At 43.3% G+C, this 12,105-nt stretch overlaps 1 protein-coding gene across 1 annotated transcript in view; it reads right to left on the reverse strand.

Moving 5' to 3' along the window:
• PIK3CA (phosphatidylinositol-4,5-bisphosphate 3-kinase catalytic subunit alpha) overlaps nt 1-12,105 on the reverse strand; it is a 60,081-nt gene that overhangs the window by 27,103 nt on the left and 20,873 nt on the right. The window contains exons 3-7 of the mRNA XM_044434654.1: nt 6,835-7,249; nt 5,585-5,794; nt 4,770-5,020; nt 2,882-3,127; nt 1,695-1,780 (exon numbers count right to left, since the gene is read on the reverse strand). Coding sequence (XP_044290589.1) covers nt 1,695-1,780; nt 2,882-3,127; nt 4,770-5,020; nt 5,585-5,794; nt 6,835-7,186 — 1,145 coding nt within the window. The 5' untranslated portion in view covers nt 7,187-7,249. The remainder of the gene's footprint in view (nt 1-1,694; nt 1,781-2,881; nt 3,128-4,769; nt 5,021-5,584; nt 5,795-6,834; nt 7,250-12,105) is intronic.

Genomic DNA, 12,105 nt, shown 5'->3' on the forward strand with positions numbered 1-12,105 from the left:
GAGTAAGGCACTCCCGAAGATACTGTGGTCCAAAGCCGTTTAGGGCTTTGTATGCCATAGTTAAACCCTTAAATTCAGCCCGGATAGAATTAAGTATTAAGTAAATTCAGCAAGGTCTGATTTAGCAAGGTACTGCTTAAGTTATTTCCTATCTGCTACCACTGCTAGCTTAGGAGACAACCTGGGCTCTGCCAAGGATCTTTCCAATCCTTGCCAGGATTAGCCATATCATCATAAACTCTGAGACTGGGGGTTCATAGAGTCGTTTCCCCTTATCTGTGCCTAGCAGGAGAAACTATCAGATGACAAACTCCCAGGCTTCAGGATTTAGGATAAGTACTGCACCTGATCCACTTCACACACAATGGAGTGATATTTGAGGCAAGATATCCTTCCAGTAGGGGCAGTCAAACACTGCCAAGGAAATCAACTGTGTAAAAATAGAATATATAGACTGAGAGCCCATTTATAGCCATTTCTGCTAGTTTTGTTGCACAAGTGTAATTTTAGGGCATTTGGCAAGATTCAAGAGGTTTGCTCATTACTGATATATTATCACAGTTTTATGAGCTACATTAACTTTCATGGCAATTGCCATCAAGGCCAGATGTTGGGTTATTATTTTAGCATTTGGCACAATGACACATCACTGGCAAACACCAGCAAATTAAGAAAACTGCAGATTTGCAAGTGGATTACTTTAACACAAACCATAACTCGGGTGCTAGACTGAACTACAGTGCCTGTATCACATTATATTTTATCTGGGAAGTAACCCCTACCTCTTTTGGCACCAAAATTTGTGACCAGAGGTACATCATGGCAAATATATACTACATTTGAAAATGAGACAATCTGCAGTGTTGGGCTGGGAACTAGAGGTTTATAAAATTGTGTGGACAGAGAAATTATCTTCCTTTTGTAGTATCAAAACTCAGGATCACTCAAGGAAACCAACAGGCAATAGATTCTGGCAACAGAAGTAAAGTACTACTTCAGACAATGTGTAATTCACTTACAGAATTCTCTAGCACAAGATGCAACTACAGCTAAATATCTTAGATAACTTTAAAAGGGGGTTAAATGGAGGACATACCTATCAATCGCTATTAGTCATGAGAGTTATGAAAATGAATACCAGTTTCTTGAAGGGAAGACCAAGGCACAACAATTGCTCTTTTACCCTGCTTCTGAACTTTGCAAAAATATTTGGTTTGCCACTATGAGACACAGAATGCTAGACCAGATAGAGCTTTGATCTGGACCTGCAGGGCTTTTAATGTTAAATTTACATTCCTAAGTAGAATAAGTGCTAGGCTGTGACCTTGACTGAAGTTGTGACCTGTCCCTAATTCTGTGCAATACACATACTCACTTCCCATCAATCAAGGTGACCTAACAATTGGATCAGACTAGAAATTTTTTATGGCTGTTGATTATCTGACAGACAGTGATAGCTAGTATTTTATCTTCTTTTACTGGCATTATATATGTTGAATATTAAGACATTTCCTACTAGCTCACAGTCTAATTATATTGCCGGCAGAATGCTGTAATCTAGACTTAATCCTGGTACTTCTTGCTGCTGAAGTTGATCAAGCTAATTCTAGATTTATCACCAGTGGAGTGCAGGAAGAGGCAAGTGCAACTCTTAGCACTAGGTTTCTTCTAATTGAGTTAGTCCTATTCTTTACCTCGGATTGGAGCAAGGCACCCTCTGAGTATTCACATTATCACACAATTGCTCTCCACCATGGTAGATACCAGTTCGGACATAGATCTGAAAATAGTACATTTACAAATGTAACTATATTAGTACCTAAAAACAGGAGTTACAAATTAAGTATCTATTTCTCTGTAAATAAGACATACTTATTTCAATGTACAGTGGAAATTGCAAGGTTATTCAGAACCACTGTGCATAAAATATGTAAATACAGGCAGCCTCCAGGTTACAAACAAGTTTTGTTCCTGAGAAAATGGAAATTCATCTTTATGTCAAATTTGTACATTAGTCAGCCCTCCACATTTCATTTGCAAGGGTTAGGATTAGGAAAAACTATAAATGGAAAAAGTGGAAAAACTGCAAATATCTCTGTGTTTCTCCTACCCCCATGACCCAAACTCAGCAGTATCTCCTTTTTGCAGCAAGGAAATGCCAGAGAGATTTCCCTCTCCAGATGGGCAGGACAGGAAGGCATGCTTGGAAGGCCCCCTCCTCCCTCCTTTCACTTCCTCTCTATGGTGATGATGATTTTCCACAATAATTTTTAAATTAACAGGATTTATAACAGTTTGTTCATAACTTGAGGACTCCCTGTTTCTCAAAATTTGCCTGGGTATCCCCCTCCTGGTTCCAATGAATTATAAATGATGACAGAAGTATCAAAGTTCAAGCAAACCACATGCAGTCTACTCCACTTGCATATAAGCAAGCAAAATACTGAAAGCTTATTCTTACATTCCTGGCCAAAATCATTTACTATCAGATGAATCTTAACTACCAAAAGCCAGGGCAAATGCAAAAGTTGTACAGAATTTCTGAAACAGGTTCAGCCTTTGGAGAGTCCTCTGATGGTAGCTGAGTTACTGCAGCACAGCTACCATAAAGCAACTCGACTTGTAAACCTGTACTATTGGAAGCAAACATAACTTCAGTGGCAGGTGTGCCTGTCATCCTGATTGGAAACACTCAACGGCCTTTTTATTGGTCTCCTCCTGGACCAAACTGCCAATATGAGGACCAAAGCCACAGTTGGAGATTTAGAGGACTCTGGCTGGTTATGCAGAAATACAGAAACCAGAATATTTTTTTAGCAGCCACAGATTAGGAATGTGAGGTATGCTCAAACTGGTTCCAGACACACAGAGGTTTTTTTACCTTGTCAATGTCTCGAATATTTACATTTACATAGGTAGCACAGAGAATCTTTATTCTGAGATGGCTGTTAATAACCCAGAGGGATTTGGCAGAAGCCTCTCCATTCATATATGGTGTTGCTGTGGAGATACGCCTAGAATAAGATGGCATTGCAAAGGTATCCTTTGGCAGCTGCGCGTAAAGACTTTCCTTAGCCATCAGCATCAAATTGGGCATTCGACCAAGCATGATACAGCTCCGGATGTACTGGAAAAGGTGGGGAAAGCACAATAATTATACTGGATGCTGTTTTGGTGGCATCATTGCTTAATTGCAGAGATTACAATGCCAGCATTGTTAATATTTTGCTAGTCAGGGCCAAGCAGGCACCACAGTACAAGCTTTTCAAGAAGTTAGCATCTGAGATCGGCTGAAAGGCCAGGTTATTCTAGGAGCTAATGCTAATGAAAAGTCCAAAAAAGGTGGCAAAGCTGTTTTATTGTACCGGTACTTACAGAAAATATATGCTCACATAAATGGGTTCCTTACTAATATAGTATTTTGCATTCCCTGTCTTTTCATTGAAGAGAAAGAAACATTAACTAAAAACTGGGGGACAGCCAAGACAGTGTAGAACTTTTGGCAGTGAAACTCATTCAGTGATTTCTGCATTAATGTTTTATTTAGTAGCAAAAATGCATCATCCCAAAAAGACTATTTGACAAAGCACCATGAAGATACATAAATGCACCATCCCACCACACAGTTTGTTATGTCATCTTATTATAGTATTTTTATTGTATTTCATTTTCTTTTACTGATTCTTGTAAAAACCACACAGTGAACTTCAGCTACTGGGAAAGGGGGTATAGTAATGAAATAATAAATAGTAACCATAAAATTCTCTTCAGGACTTTCAGTCTCTAGAAGTTTAAATATCCTTCTTGAACACAATACTTTTTAATTCTGCCCTTCTTCCAGATAAGTCTCATTCTAGGAAAAGAACTTTCCTGCTTTCTAAGGAAACATTCAATTATCCTTTTTTTCTGTCTAAACTTGCATAGGATTTTGCCCTAAATCAGCTCAGAATTGAAGCTGTAAATTCCTAATGTTCTGACAGATAGGGCTTATCCCTTTTACTCCTGAAAACTTTCAGGTGAATGCAACCCATATTTTAAAAAAGATACTAACATATGGATCTACAGGGTGCCCCAAAAGTCACCATACATGGGGGAAATGAGAAATAGTAGCTAAATGTACCTATTTACAAAGTATTCATTAAATTTTTTACAAAATATTCTCTATGTGTTGGCCACCTCTTTCCATACACACGAAGTCTCCTCTTATACAGTTTTCCCTTATTATATTATTAAACATGGCTTTGTTAATTTTTCCTATGCATGGTGACTTTTGGACACCCTGTATATAGCAGTGCACTAGATCCCGCATTCCAGTCTTTGTCCTGGACCAAGTAGTTTACTTTCCCCCAACTCCTGTTCCAGTATCAGACTATATTCCACCTCATGGGAGGCTCTGTGTGGTGCTGTTTCGCATGCCTCACACAAGGTACTGCAAAAGCAGTTGCATGTAAGCCTTTGACTATGCCTCTAAAGTTTCCAGAAAATGTATTTGCCTAAAAATGGAAAATGGTTTATTTAAGCACACACCTTGCTGTAGGGTAGTTATGTGAATACCACAAAAAGAAAACACCAAAACCTTTAATATATGCCACTCAAACTCAGTAAATCTCTCTCACGCACGCACGTGCACCCCAAACTGCTTCAGTACTTCATTTTTTGTGCTCTGATTTAGCAATTTCATTTTTTTAAAAAACTGACATATGCCTGTCTAAAATATCTAACTCTTGCAAGCATCATGAAAGACCAAAATATACACAATATTTACTCACCTTATACTGACTCAGGGGATGTTTTTCTAGCAAGTATTCATCACAACCACATACTTTTAATATATACTTCCCCTGGTACTCTAACACACAGAGTTTTAGTTGTTCTGATGACAGCAACATACTTCGTGTTTTTTTCCTGATTGCTTCAGCAATTACTTGCTCTGGCACATAATCATGATTGATTTTTAAGGTGTACTTCTGCTTGTCATTATTAGGGGAAACTATAACCCATATCACCACTATTATTTGTCCTGTAAGAGAAAGAAACTGTGTCAGGTTTCATCCATGATTAAAGTCTCATAGCAAAAGTAGAAAAGTCCTGTCCCAATTTGTTCAGCCAATGACTGCCACCCAAGCATCTCCTTTAAGGAATATGTAGACACAAACATAATTAAATACTCCAACCAAGAGATGCATCTTTAGGATTGGTACAACAAGCCATAGACTAATTTAATCTACCAAACTAGGTTCTTACGTGGCAGGAAAAAGGGATGAGAAAGGAACAGAGCCAGGGAGTGTCACAGTGCTAACCATCTGGGGAATCAATCCCTTCAGCATACCTAAATGAAGACTGCTTTATGCAGTCCTTAATGTTAATCCAGAATAGAAACTTGTAATGTTGCTCAAGCAGAAAAACAGAGTGAATGCACTGCGCTGGCTATATCATATCTTCAAAAAATCTATTTGCACTGAGTAGATTATCATGACATAAGGGAAACATGAGCATCAAAGTTTCTGGAAATCTCACAGTCCAGGCAAGTTCTCATTCAGATATCTGAACAACTGCAATGAATTGCTACAGCATTCTTTTTTACCTTTGTCAAGTTTATTGTATATATGCTTGGGCAACTCAGATGAAGATTCTATGTTTGGGGGACACACATACAATGCTCTACTATGGGGTGCATTAACATCTCGCAGTTCTACTGCTTCTTTACAAACATTAAGGATATTTCTTCTGAAGTCCTGAACTTCTGGATCTTTAACCAAGTCAAATTCGCAGACAGGCATGCCAATAGCAAAACCTAAAAAAGAAAGCAGTGTTCTTTGAAATACTGTTGGAAAGTGAGCCCTCAGTGTCATTTCCTCTCCCTGCACAAGCCACTCAAAAACTTGCTGGAGACCTTTTCCCTGCGCTCAGCTCTTTCTTCTTGGCTGGAATGGCAGGGCTGCTACAACAACTGTTCACAAAGGCTGACACTGAAGGGCTGTGCTGGAGAAGCTTGTTGCACCCAAGTGACCTTGAAGCATCCAGTACAGAAGGGATGCAGAAACCCAGGCTTGGGACAAACTTTGGCCATCCAAGATCCTTTCTCCCAACCACCAGGCATTATTTCCTGGCTTTTGGAACATCCCCCCATGTTCTAAAAGGTTGCAATGCTCTTCCTAATGCTTGCTTACAGATAAGGAAAACAGTAAGCTAAAATAAGCTGTTGGTCCTGCATTTTTGCTCTGCTCACCAAGAACTTCTCCAGACTGGAATCCAGTCCTCAGACTGAAAGACATTTAACACACCTTCACTATGGCTATCCTGCTTGGTAAGGCAGGTAAGATTAGAGATGCTATGGTGCTTAGGTGAGGTAGTTTCCTAGCTCAAGTAAAAGGGCTGCAGGGGCTGTTGTCACTGTAACATGTGCAGGTGGGAGGGTAAAAGAAAGTTAGTTTCACAAGGCAGGTTCAGAAACATGGTTTGAAGGGGGCCTGTTTGAAATTAGCCACAGTTAACATTAATTGCCATGTATTGCTCTAGAACACAACAAGGCAAAACTTCCTCCCTGCAAGCGTTCCCACTACTACACACATTTGCATGACGTGCAAATACAGTTGATGTATTGGCTTTATCATATGATAATTAACTGGGACTTCATTTCTTTTCTGACATTTGTATGCCACCCCATAGCCCATAGGGCTCTCTGGATGGCTTATATCAATTGCCCTTAACTTTGGGGGAAGGAAACTTGTAAATTCTTTTCTTGCATATACTTTAAATCATATACCACTCTAAATATCATCTGACAGACTACTGGCTTATAAATACTTGTAAGATGAATATAGCAAGTCTCACCAATTTCTCGATTCAGGATTTTCTCATCTCTGTTTCCTTCTGGTTCAATCACTTTTAAAAAAGGCTGGAAGAGTCGCAAGTCACATAGTCGCCGTGTTTCATCAAAAAATTCTTCTTTTTCTGCTTCTTGTGTAACACTTACGAAAATGTAAGATGACTCATCTTGAAGGAGCTGATAGAGAGGGTATTTTCTAGCTTCTTTAAAGAGTTCATGTTTGATATTTAACAGGGTGGCCTCACGGAGGCATTCTAAAGTCACTATCATACCATTAGGTAGAAGACACTCTACTAGGATTCTTGGTGGCATCAAGTGGATGCCCCACAATTCACCGGACGAAGGTCGTGGAGGCATTTTGTTAGTGATCTTCTCTTAATGTTATCAAAAGTCTATGTTTGCAAATTTCTGCAGGAAAACCTAAATAAAAATACAGCAATATTTAGGGAGCTTGTAAGCATATTTCACAATCACTACTAATTTCCTTGTTCTTTATGGTAATATCACCCAAGCAGAAGAGGAGACAAAAACAGTAGAATCATCAACCTTGGATGGGCAATGCAGAAGAGGTTTGCCAAAACAAAAGGTATGGCTACCAGGTACATGGTCTTCTTGCCACAGGCAAGAGGCCACATAGCCCTGCCCATGATGCAGTCAGTCACAAACAGATATGGAACGAAGGCTGGGCAACAATCAGATTACCATGACTTAAATTCTTTAGCTGATAGCTGATATTGTTATCCCCTCCCCTAACAAAATTCTGCTCCAAATTGCAAAACACTACCTCCTCCTTGCTTGAGTGAAATGTGTTCCAGCTCCCCACTCCAACCGTTGCTTAACAGGCGTTGCTCTCAAGGCAAGAACTTTCATATCTGAATGAAGCAATTTCTCTATAATCAGAGTACAGTAGAATAAACCCTTCTTGAGTGCTCTTTCCAAACTACTTATAAGCAAAGTGTCATGAAAACTTCGTTACATTTGTACCAAGTGAAACACATCAGCTTGTGGACAATTGTCTTTTTGCTATCTTAGGAGGCCTTTGGTTGTGTGTGCACATGCATGCGTGAATAGAACATGTGTGGATATACCGAGGTTATAAACCTCTCTGAACTTTGTTCACAGGATTCTTTGTTTTAATCCTCTTGTCCTCTTAAGTAAATCATCATAAAAACCTTGCTCATTGCAAGGGATTTTAGGAGCAAGTCTCAAGGTGACTCTTTACACTGACAGACTTAATTTTCTGCTACCAAAGCAGGAAGCCTATAGTATTTCATGGTGCGGCTTCAGGTTCAGAACTTGAGAACAGTTACCAGTCAAAAGCTATTAAGATGCAAACATGTAATACTTGTCTTACACAAGAAGTGCAGTTTCTGTACAACTCTACTTCCCAAGAATGCTAGCTTTCTGTAAAATGTCTAGTGTGTGCCCTTTTTTAGGAAAAGGAAATGACTGTCTTAGTGGCAGATTATTTGAGAAACTTGAGAGCCTTGCTATGGCTCCCGGCAGTCCCAAGACTGATTTTCACCCATTTTTAAGTAAAATGTTCAGGGAGGCATTTTCCTGTTAACTGGATTGTGGCATTATGTTTTGCAAAAGCAGGATGCTTACCTGTAACTGATGTTCTTCGAGTGGCCATCTGTGCAGTCACACATATGGGTGCTGCGCCTGCGCAGTGCCTTTGGCCGGAAGATTACAAGCTAACAGTTTATTTTGGCGGGAAAAAGCTCTGCTCCCCCTCCCCCACAGCCTATAAAGAGCGGAGCGTCCGCCATTTTGTTCAGTCTTTGATGACTGAACGGACGCCCTCTTGTGGAAAAAATGACTTGTAAATGAGTTCTACCGTGAACAGTATCGGTACCGAGAGAACAATGAATATCGGTACCAAGAAACAATGATAACATTCAATAACGACAGAGGTCCACTCACCGACACCGAGCAGGGCTGGCGGGTGGGTTGTGTGACTGCACAGATGGCCACTCGAAGAACATCAGTTACAGGTAAGCAAGCTGCTTTTCGTCGTGGCCTCTGTGCATCACACATATGGGTAGATTAACAAGCTTACCACAACGGAGGAGGGAAGGTGTCCTCAATGAAGAACAGATGAAAGAACGGCTCTGCCGAAGGAACAATCTTGTCGACTGTGGACGTCGAAGCGGTAATGTTTGGCGAAAGTGCAAGGATTCGCCCAAGTAGCAGCTCTACATACATCGTCCATTGGTATTCCCGATGCGAAGGCCGATGAGGTAGCCACAGCCCTAGTTGAATGGCCTCGAGGGGTAGTGGGCAAGTCAATATTGGCCAGTTGGTAAGACAGGGTGATGGTATGAACTATCCACTTAGAAAGTCTCTGCGGAGTGACAGGGGTACCTTGGCCCCTGGTAGCATATTTAATGAAAAGTCTATGTGAACATCAGATAGACTCAGATCTGCAGAATGCTAAACAGCGTCAAACGTCAAGTGAATGTAATGTCCTTTCTAACGGAGTAGACAGAGCCGGAAAAAGGCAGGTAAAATAGTATCTTGCCCCATGTGAAAGGGTGTGGATACCTTAGGCAGAAAAGATGGATCGAGCCACAGGACAACCTTTTCTCTATGAAAATTGAGACAAGGTGGGTCTACGCGCAAAGCGCAGAGTTCGCTGGCCCTCCAGGCTAAGGTAACCGCAACTAGGAATGCTGTCTTCCATGAGACAAGACGTAAATCGACTGTGGCCAACGGTTTGAAAGGAGCTCTCTGTAAGCGCCTGCAGAACAACAGAGAGACTCCAGGTGGGCATTACTGGTCTGATCGACGGATTCAGATTATAAAGTCCCTTCAAAAACCTTTTAATAGTAGTTTGGGAGAAAATGGACGAACCATCCACCATACCCCGATGATAGGCGATGGCCGCCGTATATACTTTAATCGAAGATGGTTTCAGTCCAGAGTGGTGTAATTCCAGGAGGAACTGAAGAATTTGAGGAATTGACGATGTAAATGGAGAGAATGAACAAGAGTCAGCAAAGGCAGAGAAACGCTTCCATTTAGCTTCGTAAGACCTCTGTGTAGAAGGCTTTAAAGCGGAGTCCAATATGTACTGAATGTCCGGATGAAAGGCTGTCGGATTCGATGGCACAGTAGTCAAATCTGACAGTGCTGGTGCAGTGCCGTCCCCAGCGGATTCGGAGGTTGCAACTGTATTGGGTTCGAAAGCAGAGTTCGAACCTTTTGAAGTAGTTGTCGGTGTAGACGTAACGAGGACAGTAGTGCATCTGAAGGTCGGATTCGAACCCCTTGGAGTAGTGACTGGTAGAGACGTAGTGAAGTTAGCTATCGGATTCGCCACGCTGTTAGTTTTAACGATAATATATCTGGGTGACGAAGTGCGCCATCTTTCGGGGTTATCAAGAACGGGAGCGGTGGAAGATGTAGGTATTCCCCATGACAAATGTCCAGCAGTGTGGAACACCAAGGTTGGCGTGGCCACCAAGGAGTAATTAGTATCCCTGTGGCCCGATTGCAAACAATCTTCGCTATGACTCTCATCACCAGTGGAATTGGTGGGAAGGCGTAGAAATTCAGATTGTTCCATGGAATCATGAAGGCGTCCCCTAGGAATTCGTGTCCGATTCCCGCTCTCGAGCAGAAAGTCGCACACACCTTGTTCTGTTGTATGGCGAACAAGTCCACGTTGGGGAACCCCCAGTGATGGAAAAGGTCATCGTGTGTCTGGGGGTCCAGTTCCCATTCGTGAGAAATGAGCATGCGCCTGCTGAGAAGATCTGCTTCCACGTTGTCCGTACCGGCCAGATGGACTGCTATTATCGTAATATCTCTCGAAATGCACCAGTCCCAGATCTGCATAGAAAGTCTGGCCAGGGTTGGAGACTTCGTCCCGCCTTGCTTGTTCAGATAAAAAACGGTGGCTATGTTGTCCGATGTTATCTGAACAACCCGATGTTGAAGAACATCTTTGAAAGAGCGTAGGGCTTTGAACATGGCCAACAATTCCAGGAAGTTGGTGCCTGGCTGTGGACAACTGTTGCACCGCGACGTGCATCGCCTCCTTAATCAAGACTTTGGCCAATTCGCCTTGTTGGTCTGGGAGGGCCAAGACGACGTTGTGGAGGCACTGCATTATAAAATACTGGTATCTCGCCAACGTCGCCTCGTAGTTTGAGATACGCAGCCCCAAGCCTGAAACTGCGTAGACCCTCCTGGCCAGGGAGTCGATCTTGCGGCCCTTCTTATCTCGTGGCTAGGTGTGACCCCTTGCCTCTCTTCCCTGGGAGGACTCCACCACGACCAAGTTCGGCTTGGGGTGTTGGAGGAGGAATGGTATGTATGTCCTCCTCCCAAACCCGGTACATGGCTTCGTACCTCCGCGAAGTTGGTTGAGGGTGAGAGGGCAAGTCCCAGGGCTGGGTCATCACCTGCCGTAGGGTGGTAATCAGGGGCAGGACGATGGAGGTGGACTGCTCCCCGCGGACGACGTCATAGATTTTATCTGTAGACGGTCTTGGCCACTGGACGGCGTCGATGTCCAGGGATTGGACGAGCCTGGACATCAGCTCCGCAAAAGAAACGTGCGACTCGTCCGGTGATGCGGGGCCCTGGGAGGTCACCACGACGTTGGGAGAGGTAGAATTGATGTCCGAGTCATCGGAGTCCGCGCCGTAGTACGGAGGGGCCGAAGAAGAAGACTCCACTGGCAAAGTGGACCGGCTGCTTTCATCCCAGGGTACCGGGGATGTGCGCCTTGGATCCAGAGGCAGCGGGTGATCACGAGAGCGTGGTGGGGACCGATCTCTCGGCACAGGATAGTACCCAGTCGAGTATGGCTCACCCCAAGATGGGTAGTAGGAGCGACGCCAGTCCTCGAATTGCTCGGATCACTGCTCCCTGGAGCGGCTCCGGCGGGCCCTGGGCGAGGATTCGACAACATCCGCCTCCAGTGTGGTCATGGGCATAGGCGTTGGTGACCTAGCCCTGTGGGGAGAGTCCTGAATCTCTCTGTCAGAGATCGAGCCCCGCTGGAGAGATGGAAGCGGTTTGGTCGGTGGGTCAGCCACACAACAGGGAGACCCTTGAGGGGTAACCCTCATGGCTGCCTGGAGCGCCGGCTCGGGTGGGGTCGGTACGGTGGTTGGCGCCAGTACCGACACTGCCGTCGAACCCGAGACACGGTGTCGGGGTCGGTCCGGATCCTTCGCCTTTTGGGCCGGCTTAGAGGGCTTCTCTTTCCTGGCCTTTTTGGCCGATTTGTCGGCATTGGCATGCTTGCGCTTCTCGCTTTT

Source organism: Varanus komodoensis, unplaced genomic scaffold, assembly GCF_004798865.1.
Source record: "Varanus komodoensis strain SLA01 unplaced genomic scaffold, ASM479886v1 scaffold28, whole genome shotgun sequence".
NCBI lineage: Eukaryota > Metazoa > Chordata > Lepidosauria > Squamata > Varanidae > Varanus > Varanus komodoensis.